This window comes from Peromyscus californicus, unplaced genomic scaffold (genome assembly GCF_007827085.1).
Source record: "Peromyscus californicus insignis strain IS unplaced genomic scaffold, ASM782708v3 Scaffold_6__1_contigs__length_162567912, whole genome shotgun sequence".
Classification (NCBI taxonomy): Eukaryota; Metazoa; Chordata; class Mammalia; order Rodentia; family Cricetidae; genus Peromyscus; species Peromyscus californicus.
In genome coordinates, this window is record NW_026294584.1 from 133297562 (window position 1) to 133313988 (window position 16427).

At 41.7% G+C, this 16427-nt stretch overlaps 1 protein-coding gene across 3 annotated transcripts in view; it reads right to left on the reverse strand.

Moving 5' to 3' along the window:
* Znf248 (zinc finger protein 248) overlaps positions 1–16151 on the reverse strand; it is a 34465-nt gene extending 18314 nt beyond the window's left edge. For all 3 annotated transcript variants that reach the window (XM_052719312.1, XM_052719310.1, XM_052719309.1), the window contains exons 1-2: positions 15689–16151; positions 14804–14846 (exon numbers count right to left, since the gene is read on the reverse strand). Coding sequence is in view for 2 of the 3 variants with exons in the window: in XM_052719310.1 (XP_052575270.1) it covers positions 14804–14818 (15 nt within the window). In the remaining variant the exon portion in view is untranslated. The remainder of the gene's footprint in view (positions 1–14803; positions 14847–15688) is intronic.
* Positions 16152–16427: the final 276 nt, after the last annotated feature.

Genomic DNA, 16427 nt, shown 5'->3' on the forward strand with positions numbered 1-16427 from the left:
GGTGTTATTGGTCTATTTAAATAGTTTATCTGGTCTTGATTTAACTTTGGTATGTGGTATCTATCCAGAAAATTGTTCATGTCTTCCAGATTTTCCAATTTTGTGGAGTACAGGTTTTTGAAGTATGACCTGATGATTCTCTGGATTTCTTCATTGTTGGTTGTTATGTCTCCCTTTTCATTTCTGATTTTGTTAATTTGGGTGCTCTCTCTTTGCCTTTTGGTTAATTTGGCTAGGGGTTTGTCTATCTTGTTGATTTTTTTCAAAGAACCAACTCTTTGTTTCATTGATTCTTTGTATTGTTCTCTTGGCTTCTATTTCATTGATTTCAATTTGATTATTTCCTGGCATCTATTTCTCCTGGGTGAGTTTATTTCTTTTTGTTCTAGAGCTTTCAGTTGTGCTGTTAAGTCATTGGTATGAGATTTCTCCATCTTCTTTATGTGTGCATTTAGAGCTATGAATTTTCCTCTTAGCACTGATTTCATAGTGCCCCATAAGTTTGAGTATGTTGTACTTTCATTTTCATTGAATTCTAGGAAATCTTTAATTTCTTTCTTTATTTCTTCCTTGACCCATTTGTGTTTCAGGTGGGTATTCAGTTTCCATGAGATTGTAGGTTTTCCATAATTTTTGTTTTTGTTGAAGTCTAACTTTAAGGCATGGTGGTCCGATAAGATACAGGAGGTTATTCCAATGTTTTTGTAGCTGTTGAGGTTTGTTTTGTGACCAAGCATGTGGTCAGTTTTAGAGAAGGTTCCATAGGGTGCTGAGAAGAAGGTATATTCTTTTGTGTTAGGATGGAATGTTCTGTAGATATCTATCAAGTCCATTTGAGTCATAACATCTGTTAGGTCCTTTATTTCTTTGTTAAGTTTCAGTCTGGTAGATCTGTCTTTTGGTGAGAGTGGTGTATTGAAATCTCCTACTACTAATGTGTGGGGTTTGATGTGTGACTCAAGCTTTAGTAATGTTTCTTTTATAAATGTGGGTGCCTTTGTATTTGGGGCATAAATGTTCAGAATCGAGACTTCATCTTGGTGGATTTTTCCTGTGATAAATATGTAATGTCCATCCTGATCTCTTTCGATTGATTTTAGTTTGAAGTCTATTTTATTAGATATTAGGATAGCTACACCAGCTTGCTTCTTAGGTCCATTTGATTGGAAAGTCTTTTCCCAACCCTTTATTCTGAGGTAATGTCTGTCTTTGAAGTTAAGTTGTGTTTCTTGTATGCAGCAGAAGGATGGATCCTGTTTTCTTATCCATTCTGTTAGTCTGTGTCTTTTTATAGGTGAGTTGAGACTATTGATATTGATGAATGTTAATGACCAGTGATTGTTAATTCCTGTTATTTTTTTGTGGTAGTGTTACATTTTCCTTCTTTGATATTTGTTGGTGTGGGATTATCTATTGCCTGAGTTTTCATGGGTGTGTTTAGCTTCTTTAGGTTGGATTTTTCCTTCTAGTGCTTTCTGTAGGGCTGTATTGTTTAAATCTGGTTTGCTGGATATAATAGTCTGGGTTGGCATCTATGGTCTCTTAGTGTCTGCATAACATTTGTCCAGGACCTTCTAGCTTTCATAGTCTCCATTGAGAATGCTGGTGTTATTCTGATGGGTTTGCCTTTATGTTACTTGATCTTTTTCCTTTGCAGCTCTTAATATTTTCTCTTTGTTCTGTATGTTTAGTGTTTTGATTATTATGTGGCGAGGGGACTTTTTTTTTTTTGATTCAGCCTATTTGGTGTTCTGTAAGCTTCTTGTATTTTCATAGGTATTTCTTTCTTTAGGTTAGGAAAGTTTTCCTCTATGATTTTGTTGAATATATTTTCTGTGCCTTTGAGTTGGTATTCTTCTCCTTCTTCTATCCCTATTATTCTTAGGTTTGGTCTTTTCATGGTGTCCCAAATTTCTTGGACGTTTTGTGTTACGACTTTTTTGTCTTTAGTGTTTTGTTTGACTGATGAATCTATTTTCTCTATTGTGTCTTCAATGTCAGAGATTCTCTGTTCCATCTCTTGCATTTGGTTAGTTATGCTTGCTTCTGTAGTTCCTGTTCGTTTAGTCAGGATTTCTATTTCCAGCATTCCCTCAGTTTGTGTTTTCTTTATTGTCTCAATTTCAATTTTCAAATCTTGAACTGTTTCCTTCATCTGTTTAATTACTTTTTCTTGGCTTTCTTTGATTTCTTCTAATTTTTGGTTTGTTTTTTCTTCCGTTTCTTTAAGGGAATTTTTTATTTCCTCTTTAAGGGAGTTTTTCATTTTCTCTTTAAGGGCCTCTATCATCTTCTTAAGGTCATTTTTAGGATTGATTTTTTTTTCTGCTTCTACCTTGGTATGTTCAGGTCTTGCAGGTGTAGAATCGCTAGGTTCTGATGTTGTCATATAGGTCTTTATGTTGTTGCCTGTATTTTTGCACTGGCATCTACTCATCTTTTCCTCTGCTCAGTGTAGGTGGTGTCTGTGTCTGAAGGTGCCTCTCTTGTTCTAATTGTTAGTCTTGGTCCACTAGGAGTTCTTGGTCAAATCGGTGCTGTTGGGCTCTGTTTTTTCAGGAACAGCTTAGTCCAATCAGTGTTAGTGGGTTCTGTCTCAGGGAGCAGTTGTTCCCAATTGGTGCAGAGTATGCTTATGGTTCCAGTGGTTGTTAGGTTCGTAGGGGTTGGTTTTATTTGGCAGGGGGCAGGGAAAGGTAGCTGTCTGGTCCCTGGGAGTCCGAAGGGTAGGGCCTAGGTGCTAGAGACCTGATCTGCCTGTCCAGATATGGGGCCTTACCTGTTCCGAGTCGGTGTAGGGTAGGCTTATGATTCTGGTGATCTGGTTCATTGGCTGGGCGGCGCCTTCTTTTGTGTTCTCAGGTCATGTTTTGCTCATTCATCAACTCCTCAGCTGATCTTGTTTCCTCAGACTGCAGACTGTAGGATTCTGAATCCTCTCCTGAATAGATCTCAGTTGAGCAGGTTGTTCAGTAGGGCAATCTCACCAATACCTCCGAGTTGTTGGGTTTTACAGGATTGGCAGCTTGGCCCTGGGTTGGCCTCAGGCAGAGTGTTCAGATCTGTTCTGGTCCCATGGAGATGGCTCCTTCCCAGTGTGCTGGGATTAAATGCGTTCCTGTTCCAATCTCCTTGTTTTCACTGACTCCTCAGCGGGTAAAAGCTCAGTTTCTGGCATCTCTGCTGCCGCTCTGCCAAGGGGGTTTGTCTCTTTGTCTTCAGTTGGAGGTGTTTTCCTAGCCTCCTCTTCAGTTTTCACCAACTCCTCAGCCTGAAAGAGCTCCAGCCCAAAAGGTTTCAGCCAAAACAGCTTCCTCAGCCTAATAGGCCCCTGCTTTGTGTTTTAATTTGTGGAGAGAATTACAAGTGCTGCTGAAAAGAAAGTATATTTAGTGTTTTTGTAGAATGTTCTATAGAACCCCGAGAGACCCATTTGTTATGTTATTTAACTCTAATGTCTGTTTAATTTTTGTCCAGCTCACCCATCCACTGGTGAGAGTGGAGTATTAAAGTCACGCATTATTACTGTATTGGGGTTAATCTGTGGTATTAAATCTAATAGTATTTCTTTTATGAAATTGGGTTCAATGCATTTGGTATATATGTGTTCAGAATTATAAAGTCTTCTTAGTGAATTGTTCCTCTGATGAGTATGGAGCCTCACTAACTCTTGTAACCAGTTTTGGCTTGAAGTCTATTTTGTTGGCTATTAGAACACCTGTGCTGCCTGTTTCCTGGTTCTGGTTACTAGGAACAGCTTTGTCATCCTTTTACCCTAAGGTAGGGTCTCTTGGTGGTGGTGAGGCATGTTTCTTGAAGGTATCAAAAAGATGAATACTGTTTTCTAATCCAAACTGTGTCTCTTCATTGGAGAATTGAGACCATTAAGAGTTATTATTGAACAATGTGTATGAATGTCTGCCATATTGTTGGGGTGTTTTTAGGCCTCATTTCTTCTTTTTAATTAACTGTTCTGAAACAAAGGTGAACTCTTTGGTGTGTTTACCCTTGTCTTCAGACTGAAGTATTCCTTCCTTAGAGTACTCTCTGTAGATTTAGCTTAGCAGACATAAATTCTTTTAATCTGTTTTTATCATGGGAAGTTATTTCTTCTTCACTTTGAATAGTTTTGCTGGGTGTAAGAGTATGGTGGACAGTTATGGACTTTCAGAACTCTGAATACATCTTTCCAGACCCTTCTTACTTTAAAAGTCTCTTCTGAATAATCAAGTGTTATTTTGATGGGTCTGATTTCTAGGTGACTTAACTTTTATCTCTTGTAGCTTTTGATATCCTTTCTTTATTCTGTCATTCTAATATGTCATAGGGAGTTTCTTTTCTGGCCCTATTTGGGAGTTCTGTAGGTCTCTTATGTCTAGGTGAGCATCTTTTTCTCTAGTTTCAGGAATTTTCCTATAATTATATTGAAAATATTCCTATTTCCTATCTATAGTGCTTTTATCTTTTTATGCTCATAATCTGAATGTTAGATCTTTTCATGGTGTCCCAATACTCTCCCACTTTCTGTTTAAATTTATTACTGTCTATGACTGAATGATCCAGTTCCTTTACCTTGTTGTCCCATCCTTGATTCTCTGTTTCCCATAGGAGTCATTCTGCTGGTGAGACTTTCCATTTGTGTTTTTATATGGCTTATTGATTTTGTCATTTCCAGCATTCAAGTTTGGGTTTTCTTCAGCAATCTTATTTTCATAACTGAGACTGACTTCCTTTTCATCCATCTTTTTGATTTTGTACTCCTGGAGTGTACCCATGTACTCTTTAAATTGTTTGGGATTACAATTGTTGTTTGAACATACTTATTCTTTTTAATTGTCTGAAAATTCTCCCAAGTCATTGTCCCAATGCTTCCCCTGTGCTTGTTAGTTTTTATGTCAACTTGACACAAGGTGGAGTCACTTGAGAAGAGAAAACTTTCTGAGAAAATGCCTCCATAAGATCAGGCCATAGACAAGCTGGTACTCTATATCATGGGTGGTGCCACCCCTTGGCTGGTGGTCCTGGGTGTTATGAGAAAGCAGGCTGAACAAGTCATAAGGAGCAAGCCAGTAAGCAGCACCCCTCCATGGCCTTTGCTTCAATGCCCGCCTCTGGGTTCCTGCCTTGAGTTCCTACCTGACTTCCTTTGATGACGATGGACTGTGGTGGAGAAGTGTAAGGGAAACAAACCTTTCTTCCTCAAGTTGTTTTTAGTCATGGCTTTTCATCACAGCTATAGAAACCCAAACTAAGACAGTACCAACTTAGGGTTGGTTATTTGTTAAGGAAATATGTTGTCTTGGTATTTTATGTTGTTTTGGTTTCTGTGCTGGGAATTGTGCATCTGGAGTTTGATTGTTGGTCCAGCTTCTTTTTTTTTTTTTCATTTTTAGTCTTTAAACTTAAGTCACCTTCTTTCTCTCAGCAGTGATTGTCTCCAGTGTTCAGGAGAGGAGTAAGTCCTAGCAGGATTGAGCTGTCATTCTCCTTGTAATACTGGCATTGAGGACTGGAAGTTAATCTCAAATATTCCTCCAAGGGTCAAGTATTGTTCTGTGTCAAATAGGGCCTCCTGCATGGATCTGCAGCTTCAGCTGGGAGTTGTGTAACTCTCCGTGTTTGTGGGTCTTACCCAGAGTCAAATCTGGTCCCTCCCTGGGTCTGAAGTTTCACCTCAAGCCACTTGGAGGAGTGGAACTTCAGACAAGCTTGTGGGCAGAGTTAAATCCAGTTCCCCATCCTATGACCAAAGTTTCCTCTGAAGCCACTGAGAGATATGGAATCTGATAAGCACCAATAGTCAGTTCAGGATTTTTCCCCACCCTGCGTCCACAGCTTCTATTGGAGCTGCTGGAAGATGCAGAATTTCTTAATCCCTTGCAGTCTAATCCAGAGTCAGATCTGCTCACTACCCCGGGTCTGCACCTTCTCCTGAAGCCTCTGGAAGGTGTGGACCTCCCTGAACACCAACAGGCCTAACCCTGGTTCAGGACCAGTCCATACCCTGCATCTGCTGGGAGAAAACCTTTTCTTATACATCTGACAGAGAATTAGCATCTAGAATATACAAGGAACTAAAAAAACTAAATATCAAGCAAAGAAATTACACAATAAAAAGATGTATGTAGGACTAAACAGAGTTCACAAAAGAATCAAATGGCTAGTAAACATTTTTTTTTTTTTTTAAACACCAAAATCCTTCGCCAGCAGGGAAAAGAGGATTCTACCTTACCCTGGTCAGAATCATCAAGAATGCAAATGCTAACAAATGCTGTCATGGGTTTAGAAAAAGGGGAACCCTTGTACACTGTGAGCAGATTGTAAACTAAGGCAGCCACTTTGGATATAAGTCTGGTGATTAAAAAAAAAAAGCTTAAAAGTAGAACTCCACTGACCCCGATATACCACTTGTGAACATGCACCTGAAGGATTCTAAACCCTGCTGTAGAGACATTTACCCAGTCTGCTTCATTGTTCTCTTCACAACAGGTAAGAAATGGAATCTGTTCAAATGACAACCAGCTGAAGAACAGACAATGAAAATGTGGGGCATACACACATTGGAAATTTATTCAGCTGTAAATAAAAATAAAATTATGACATTTGTAGAAAAATTGGTGAAACTGAAAAATATTACACCGTGTGAGGGAATCCAAGGTCCACAATGTCAAAAGCCAAACGTTCTCTCTTATTTGCGGATCACAGCTTCAAATTCTTCCATGTGTATCTTTAACTTGATATGTTTATAGAGACTTGGAAGTGAGAAAGGGGCCTTGGTGGAGGCAGAAGGGAAGAGGGATGGAAGAACACATACCGTGTGAAATGGAGGACAGGAATACTGGAGAGGAAAGATACGAACAGGAACAGGGCACTGTAGAGACGGAGTGCTGGGGGAGGAGTGACCCAAACCAAATACGGATGGAAAAGCCACACTGAAAACTACTACTTTACACGCTAATTTATAACCTTTGTCTTCTATTTTTATGCATTGTTAATATGGGGTGTGTGGTGTTGAAAGAAAATGGCCCCCAAAGGGAGTGGCACTATTAGGAGGTGCGGCTTTGTTGGAGTGGGTGTGGCCTTGTTGGAGGAAGTGTGGCACTGTGGAGGCAGACTTTGAGGTCTCATATATGCTTAAGCCACACTCAATGTCTCAGTTCACTTCCTACTGCCTGTGAGTCAAGATGTTCAGTACCTCTTATTCTATGAAAATCAATTCAAAATGGACCAAAGATCTTAATTTAAGACTGACATAAGACCTGCAGTGTAAGAGAAAGCACTTCAAACTAGACACACTAGTCAGAATTTCTTAGAGGACTCTGATGGCTTAGGAAATAATACCAAGATTTGAAATATAGCATTTTACCAAATTACAAAGTTTAGCCACAGCAAATCAGGGGTGTGTGGGGGGGGAGACAAGAAAAGGGACACCATACAGAATGAGGAAAAAATAAACTTTGCTAGCAATACACAGAATACATAAAGAACTCAAAATAACCCAACCAATAAATGAGCTAATGAAATGAATACACTGCTTTCAAAAGCTGAAATACAAATGGCCAATAAACATGAAAAGTTTTCAAAATCTCTAGACATCAGGGACATGAAAATCAAACTGCTTTATGACTTAGAATGTTATGTGAGTTCATCTGATTGGTTAACACCAATAAAATAAAGAACAACAAATGGTAGGCAGAATGCCCTTACTCACAGATAGCAGCAATATAAATTGGACCAGTCTTGATGGGAATCAGGACAGAAGCTCCTCAAAAGACTAAATCAAGAGACTGGAAAAGTGACTCAATGGATTAAATGCCTTCTCACAAGCACGAGGACTTGAGTTCAAATCCCAAGAAAACATATAAAGGCCAGGCATGCTAGTATATGTTTGTAACCCTAGTACTCCTTCAGTGAGATGGGTGGCAGAGACAGAATTTCTGAAAGCTCGAGGGCCAGCTAGAAAAGAGACTCTATTTCAAACAAGGTGGAAGATGAGGGCTGGCACTCAAGGTTGTCCTCTACCTCCACACTTCCACTGTAGCACATGAGCAGCTGTACACACACCTTACACACACACACACACACACACACACACACACACACACACACACACAGGATAATAAATTGCTTTTTTTAAAGTACAACTAAAAATAGATCTAATACTGACCCAGATATACCATTTCTGAATATATACCCAAAGAGCTCTATGTTGGTTAGGTTTTTTTCAACTTAATCTAGGGTAATCTAGATAAAGGAAACCTCAATTGAGAAATTGAGAAATTTATCTCGATTACCCTGGATTAAGTTTTTTTCAACTTAATCCAGGGTAATCTAGATAAAGGAAACCTCAATTGAGAAAATGCCCCCATCAGACTGGCCTGTGGACAAACATGTTCTTAATTAGTGATTGATGAAGAAGGGCATGGTCCACTGTGGGCTGTACCACCCCTGGGCAAGTAGTTCTGGGGTGTAGAAGATGTTGCTTCGAGTTCCTACTTTGGCTTACTTCAATGATGGACTATGATTGGGACATATAAACAAATAAACCCTCTCCTCCCCAAAATGCTTTTTGTCATGGTCTTTATCACAACAGAGAGAAAACTAATACAGGCTTTAAGTCAAGAGACCACAGAAGTATTTTCACATTCATATTACTGTAGTACTACCAAAAGAGTGAAGTTATAGATCATAATCTAGGTGTCCATCAACAGATGAATACTGAAGAAAATTACATACGCACAATGAAATTTTATACAACCTTAAACGAGGATGAAATTATGCTGTGTGCTGAAAAAAGGATACAATATCAGATCACCCTAACAAACCAGACTCAGAAGACAAATACCACATTTTCTCTCACTAATGGATCTTAGATTTTCTTTAGATAATATCTTTTGTGCCTTTGATAGTAACTTTTATTAGATGTACTCAGCTTAACACCCACAGTCTGCTGGATAATGCCACATTTACACATGTGACGTGAGATGACATGAAAGCAGAAGGGAGATGGGGGTGGGGAGTGTGGAAAGAGATTAGCAGATGAGGCCAGGGATAGAGAGGAAGAAATGGGGGTGAATATGCTCAATGTGCACCATCAACGTAAAAGAAATGACCTATATGAAATCCAGCACAATACACAATAAATCTATAGCAGCAAGCATGTTAAACAATAAAAGAATATATTTGAAAGGGCTGAAACCCTGACTAATATACCACTCTTGGGCATATGCCCAAATGAAATTGCATCCTACCACAAGAAAACTTGCATAACCATATTCACTACGGCTCTATTCATAATATCCAGAAACTGGAAACAACCTAGGTGTCCCTTAACTGAAGAATGGAAAAAGAAAATGCACATTTACACAAAAGAGTAAACTCAGCTGTTAAAAAAACATAACATCATGAAATTTGAATGCAAATGGATGGAACTAGAAAAAAATCATCCTGAGTGAGGTAACTCAGAAAGATAAATATGGTATGTATTCACTTATATGTGGATATTAGCTGTTAAGTAAATGATAAAAAAAGCTGCAATCTGTAGACCCAGAGAGGTTACGTACAGAGAAAGGGGCTGAGATGTATGGAGGATGACACACATGGATCTCCATGGGAGAGAAAATAGATTTTATGGGTGGACTGCAAGTAGGGTAGGGGGACAGGAATGGAGGACCAGGAAGGGAGAGGGAGGGGAGATGGGGTTGAGGGAAAGGATGTAGAGAAAGATTGCTAGAACTGAGGGGCATTGAGGAGTGTTATAGAAACCTAATACAGTAGAAACTTCCTAAAATATGTGAAGTGATCCTAATAATAATCTCCAAATGATAGGGTAGATAGAATCCCACCTGGCCATCTCTTGTCACCAAATGAAGCTTCCAGTAGTGAGACTAGGTTACATCCAATTGAGCTGTTGACCAAAGGGGTCCCATGGAAACCCCCAAACAGCCCAGGCTGTTGCCAAGACAATAGGTTACGCTCCAAAAACTGACAACCAAGCTTTACTACTAAAGACAACACCCACACAACTCACTGAACATTAGGAGGTTGAGCTGGTGCCTCCATAGAACCTTCACCCTTACATTCTAGTGTGTATAGTGCGGGAGGTACTCTGCAGGCTACTGAAAGAGGAACATAAACACCAACCCAGCCACAAACCCTTTGGTCTACAATCTGTCCTGCCTGCAAAATATGCTAGGGCAATGGTGGCACAAAGCTTGTGGGAGTAACCAACCAATGTCTGATTTGACTTAAGGTCCACTCCATGAGATGGAACCCATACCCAACAATGCTTGGGTGGCCAAGAACCAGAGATTAAATAGCCCAGAGACCTAGGGTAAAATCAAATACTACTGGTCTTTAAAAAAAGTAGTGATAAAGTGATTCCAAATGATACTCTGCTATATTCATAGATCAACGCCTTATACAGCTATCATCAGAGAAGCCTCCTCTTGCAGCAGATGGGAACAAATACAGAGACCCACAGCCAGACTTTATGCAGAGAGAGAGAATCATTAGAATACACAGCTCAAAATAGGATGTCTCCCTCAAATCCCTTCCCTCAGAGCTCACGGAACCCCAAGGAAGAGGAGGAAAGAGTGTAAGAGCCAGAGGGGATGGAGGATACCAGGGCAACAAGTCCCTCTAAATCAACTGAGCAAAGCTCATAGGAACTCACAGAGACTGAAGTATCATGCACAAGGTATGCACGGGTCTGCACCAGATCCTCTGCACAAATATTATGATTTCCTGTTTAGTATTTTTTGTAGGCCTCTTTGGTGTGAACAAGTGGGTCTCTGATTCTTGTGTCTTCTCTTGGGCTCCTCTCCTTCTGCTGGTTTGCCATGTCCAGTTGATGTGATGGTCTTTGATTTACCTTATTTTATGTTATTTTGTTACATTTTTGTTGTTATCTCTTAGAAGCCTGTTCTTTTTTCACGAGAGACAGAAATGCAGTGGATCTGGAGGGGTGGGGGAGACGGAAGGAACTGTGATCAAGACATATTGTATAAGGTAAGATATGCAGGGATCTGATGGAGCTAAGAGTGTAATTGGAATCGCACAAGTAAAGAGTATTTGAAGAAAAAGAATGGCTCCCCAGAGTGAGAGGCATTACACTTCAAAATTGAAATCCCCTAGAAATACAAGAAAAAGACCTACACCAAACAAGCTAAGTGGTATCAAGGAGCGGCCACTGAGAGAGCCAGTGTCTGGATGGTTTTACTTTAAAGTTAAGGGACAAAGGCAAAGGGCCACAGCTGAGGCACAAAACTGGTAGAAGGCGAGGCGGCACAGGGAAGAATAAACATTTCATGAACTACAGAGCACGGTGACTCTCTAGGGTCCTAACACCAAAGACGCACTGTAGGGTTGGCCCACAGGAGGGAGAAAACAGGACGATAACACACATAAAGTAGATAGGTGACCAGAAGGATGCTGCTATAATTTAGCTGGGAAGTTTCTACATCTAATGTAAACTCCAAGTCAATCAAACACTTAAACAAAAAATGCATAGAAGGATGAAAAGACATGAGAACGTGTCATGGGCACACAACACTTTGCTGTTTCTCTAAAACAGTGCAGTAGCAGAACAAGATGGCCTACAAGTCACATAATCCACAAGCATTCCTATCCCTCTCGACAGTAGGTAGAGGAAAGCCAGAAGCCTAAGAGGAAAATGGCCAAAAGAGAGCAGAGACAGTTCACACAAAAAGTGAACCGACACCCGTGCTGGCGAATTTTATGTCACCTTGACACAGGCTAGAATCACCTGAAAGGACGGAACCCCAGCTGAGAAAATGCCTCCATAAGATGGGGCTGTAGGCCAGCCTGTAGAGCATTTTCTTAATTAGTGATTGATGGTGAGGGCCCAGCCCCCGGTGGGTGGTGCCATCCCTGGGGTGGTGGTCCTGGGTTCTAAAGAAAGCAGGCTGAGCAAGCCAGTAAGCAGCACCTTCCATGGCCTCTGCATCAGCTCCTGTACCCAGGTTCCTGCCCTGACTTCCATGAGTGATAGACTATGTGGAGGTGTAAGCTGAATAAACCCTCTTTTCTCCTTCTTGCTTTTGGTCCTGGTGTTTTATCACAGCAGTGGTAACCCTCACAAAGATAACGCCATTAGACACATGAAAAGATAATGAACTTCACTCAGAGTAGAGAAAACTGCAGGAGAAACAGTATCACTTTTTACTCACAGTCACCCCAAATCCAAAAACTTAACCACACAGTCTACAGGAAAAGCTGGGGAAAAATAAGGATTCTCATGTGCCTGCCGCCACTGAGATTATAAATGGTCACTCCAAAACAGGTATTCCCATGACGGTGATCAAGTTCTGGGAATTCATGAACATAATTACGCAAATAATATGATACATACTAGTGCACACACACATGTGTTTACACAGTTTAGTCTTTCAACATGGTTTGTAACCAGGAAAGAACAGCAGTAGTTTTTTGTTGTTTTTCAAGATGGTTTCTCTGGGTAGCCTTGGAACTCACTCTGTAGACCAGGCTAGCCTCGAACTCACAGAGATCCACCTGCCTCTGCCTCCCAAGTGATGGAATTAAAGGCATGTACCACTACCGCCCTGCTAGAACAGCAGTAGTTTAATAAACTTGGATATTTACTCTTCAACTGTCATGGGATTGTGATGAAAAGAGAGAGAAAGAAAGAGGGAAGGCAGGAAGGAAGGACAGTCGGACAGACAGATGGACAAATGAATGGCAGCAGCAATATGCGTGGTCAGGGAAACCTGGTGCACACTTGTGAAGTGAAAAAGAATGGCAAATACCGTATACAGGCTTGCCATGCAAAAGGTGGTCCCTGAATGGCAGGGCAGGCTTGCTACGCAAAAGGTGGTCCCTGAACGGCAGGGCAGGCTTTGCTGTGAGCTCATTAGAAATTCAGAATTCAGAGGGCACAGCTCAGTGACGAAGCACTTGACTGCAGAAATTCAGAATCCAGCTGGGCTTGTGGTCTACCTCATCCCAGCATCAGGACCACAGAGGCAGGTCATGAGTTAATGGCCATCCTGGGCCACACAGCAAGACCCTGCCTTCAAAGCTCAGGAGCAGAGGACTTGTTGAGTGTATTCAAGGCCCTGGAGTTCATCTCCAAGGGAAAAAAGAAAAAGATGAGGAAGGGAGGAAGAGGATAAGGGGGAAGAGAGGAAGGGGGAAAGGGAGGGAGGGAGGGGAGAAGAGAGGGAAAGAGGGAGGGAGGCAGGAAGGGAAGAAGGGAGGGAGAGAGGAAGGGGAGAAGGGAGGGAGAGAGGAAGGGGAGAAGGGAGGGAGAGAGGAAGGGGAGAAGGGAGGGAGAGAGGAAGGGTTGAGGGAGAAGAGGAAGGAGGGAAATACAGGGATCCATCTCCATCCATCATCTCAGAACACATGTTCAAATGATGTTACAGACTCACAGGTGCATCTGAGTTTGAGAAGCCCTTAAGATCAGGTTTGTAAATAAAAAGGAAAAGGATATATAAGAACAGTCATGAATATTTTTTAATTGATTAACTGGAAAATACTTAAGTAGCCATTAACTATGGTAGGATGACAATACATTTAGGTCTGGAATTGCCCCCAAATTTGCCAACTGACCTAGCATAATTATCTATAGAATCCATTTCATGCTCAGTGAAAATGTCTCAAGAGGATAAACATCATCCGTCTACAGGGAACAGAAAGTGTGGAGTGGAAAGGAGTACAGACTTTTGTGTCTTTTGTATTAGTCCCCATCCCCACCCGCAGATTTTAAAATTTTATTAGCACACTATTTTAAATGTTAGTATATTACTAATTCAAAAACATTAAGAAAAAAAACAAGACACCTGAAGCCCATCAGCAAAACAAAGAGCAGAGGATGGGGGCTGAAAGTGATGTCTGGGGCAAAAAGAAAGAGATGGCGAGAAATGAGTCACGAAGGAGAGTGTAGAGCATGGTGTTCCATAACAGAAAGCACTTTCAAAATAAGTCTCTCTCCCCTGTGTGTGTGTGTGTGTGTGTGTGTGTGTGTGTGTGTGTGTGTGTGTGTGTGTGTGTGTTTTAGTTTGTCTGTTTTGGTTTTTGTTTTTTGTTGTTTTTCTTAAATTTTTTTTGGGGGGGCAGGGGAGAAAGAACATGAAGTTGGTGGGGAGGATCTGGAAGGGGTTGAGGGAGGGGAAAGAATATAAAAGAAATACATTGTATGAAGAAAATTTTTAAATAAAAAAAATTTTTTTTTAAGCAATCCATTGTCAACACTACCAAACGATGCTGGCAGTCAAGAGAGGCAGAGACAAGACTATTCACTGGCTGGCCTTGAAATGATTTGGTGGCCCTTCGAAGGACTGACTCAGGTGGATGGTGGTGAGGGGATAAGGCCTTATTTTTCAGGCTGATGTAAATGAGAAATGTATACACACAAGCTTCCTGCATGCACATTTACCTAGAAGCACAAATGAGCTGCCTGGACATTTAGAGGGCTGCTGTGAAAATACATGGGATGGCGATTCCTCCACCTACTTTAGCGTTTGTCCCTGGACAAAGTAGGAGCCCCAGAGCAGTCTACTCCAGCCTCAGTGTGGGGACTGACCCCCGACACACACAGGCTCTGCTCTCGCAGGAACAGTTACAGGAAACATATCACATTCACCTCAGTGTGACTACCAGAAAACACAGAAACAAGTTTAAAAATCCTCCATCTAATTCTGTCAACTCTCCTAATTCAAGTGTTTCTGTGGCTGCAAAATTTTGCCTGTTTTTACTGTTTCATTGAAAAAGAAATACAAATTCTTAAAACAAAATGGGAATAAAAAAGCCAAAAACTCACCTGGGATTTGTTCATTTTCTGCTCTGAGTGGAGGAGGGAAGAGCTGAGGGAAAAGGAAGAAGGACGTCAGGAGAGATTTGGCCTGCCCTGCAGTTCCTGGATTCACCTGTGCATTCCATTCCATGCAAGGTGTTTACTTCAAGTGTGGCCCTAACATATGTCGAGTTTAGATCATTTTCACTGAAGGAATACAAACACCTGTTTCTTATTATCGCCCAACTTACAGAAAAATTAAAAAGATGAGAAGATCTTTTTAATTCACCAAATAATAATCTAAAGGAGGAAATGCCATGGCTTTGTCCAGACTGATAATCAAGGGGAGGAGGGAAGAAATCAGGACATACTGTTTATCTGACACCATTAATTCCTTGAAGTCAGATAATTCAAGAAAACTTGAGAAAAGGAATGGGCTTTTTAAGACAAGATAAAAATTTCAAAACGTGTCCCAAGTTGCTTGCTTACAATTCTCTTGATATCTCTTGATAAGAAACTTTGACAGAAAAGTGACAAATGTACAACCATCTGCAGGACTTGGTTGTGTCACTAAAAACTTGCAAGATATTCTTAGATACTCAGGCTTAATGTAAAAAACAAAAAAGCAAGAAACAAAAAACTAAAACTGGTTAACTCAAGGACCCACCTACACTGTCCCATGGACATTGATGGCCAGAAAAGCACATCCCTCAGCATCTCCCTTCATGTCACCTTTGGATGAGTCGGTGTCTAGAGACCACCCCTCCACAGTTAACAAGGTAGGAGGGGTGCGCGGGATGTTTAGGAAGGAGGGTGACAGCAATTCCGGACCTGTGGCTGGTGAGCCTTTCACCCCCAAGCGGCATTCCCTGTGCAACCTGAGTGCACACATCTCTCTCAACTCCAGCTCACCTCTCTCTCCTTAAACTTGTCCCAGACTTTCGGCGGGCACACAGTCCTCCATGGTTTCAGGATATTGTGTCATTACACACAACAATTGAGCGAATATCAAAGTCAGAACGGGGATCCCGAGTGTGTGAGGGGCAGAAGGCTTGGTGGCTAGCTAGGCCGGCTCTTTCCTCTTCCACTCCAAACACTGCGCCCTAGGGACCAGTCCAAAGGTCCGCGGCAAGGGTGGGCTCCCTGCCACCCTCACAGGGTATTCCCTGCACAAGAAGTAGTAGCAGCTTAAAAAAAAAAATAAAGAAAAAGAAAAGAAAGGAAGAAAAAAAAAAAAGCAAGTATTCGTAATAGTCACATTGTGCAGAAAGGAAACCCGAGTTTCGATTGGGTTATTCTGTCCCAGTAATTCATTCACTCGGGATCAGGCTTGCCCGCTCGCCCCCACATCCCAGCATCTGGCCCCAGGAGACAGAGAACGCACGCGTCACAGCGTCACGCTCACGCCACGCATGCGTAATTCCTCAGGTCCCTCCCTGCAACCCCGCACCGTCCCCGCCTAGTGCACAAAACGCGCACGCACAGCACGAGCTAGCGGCCCTAGGGTTGCGCTGCAGAGGTGCAGGACCATCTGGACCCCGGCAACCCGAGCGCCGGCGCCCGATGCACCCCAGCACTTTCCCAGACGGGTCCCCCGCTGGCCCCTGTTCGCTGGCCGGATGGCCCCGAGCTCCCAGAACCCTCCACCCAT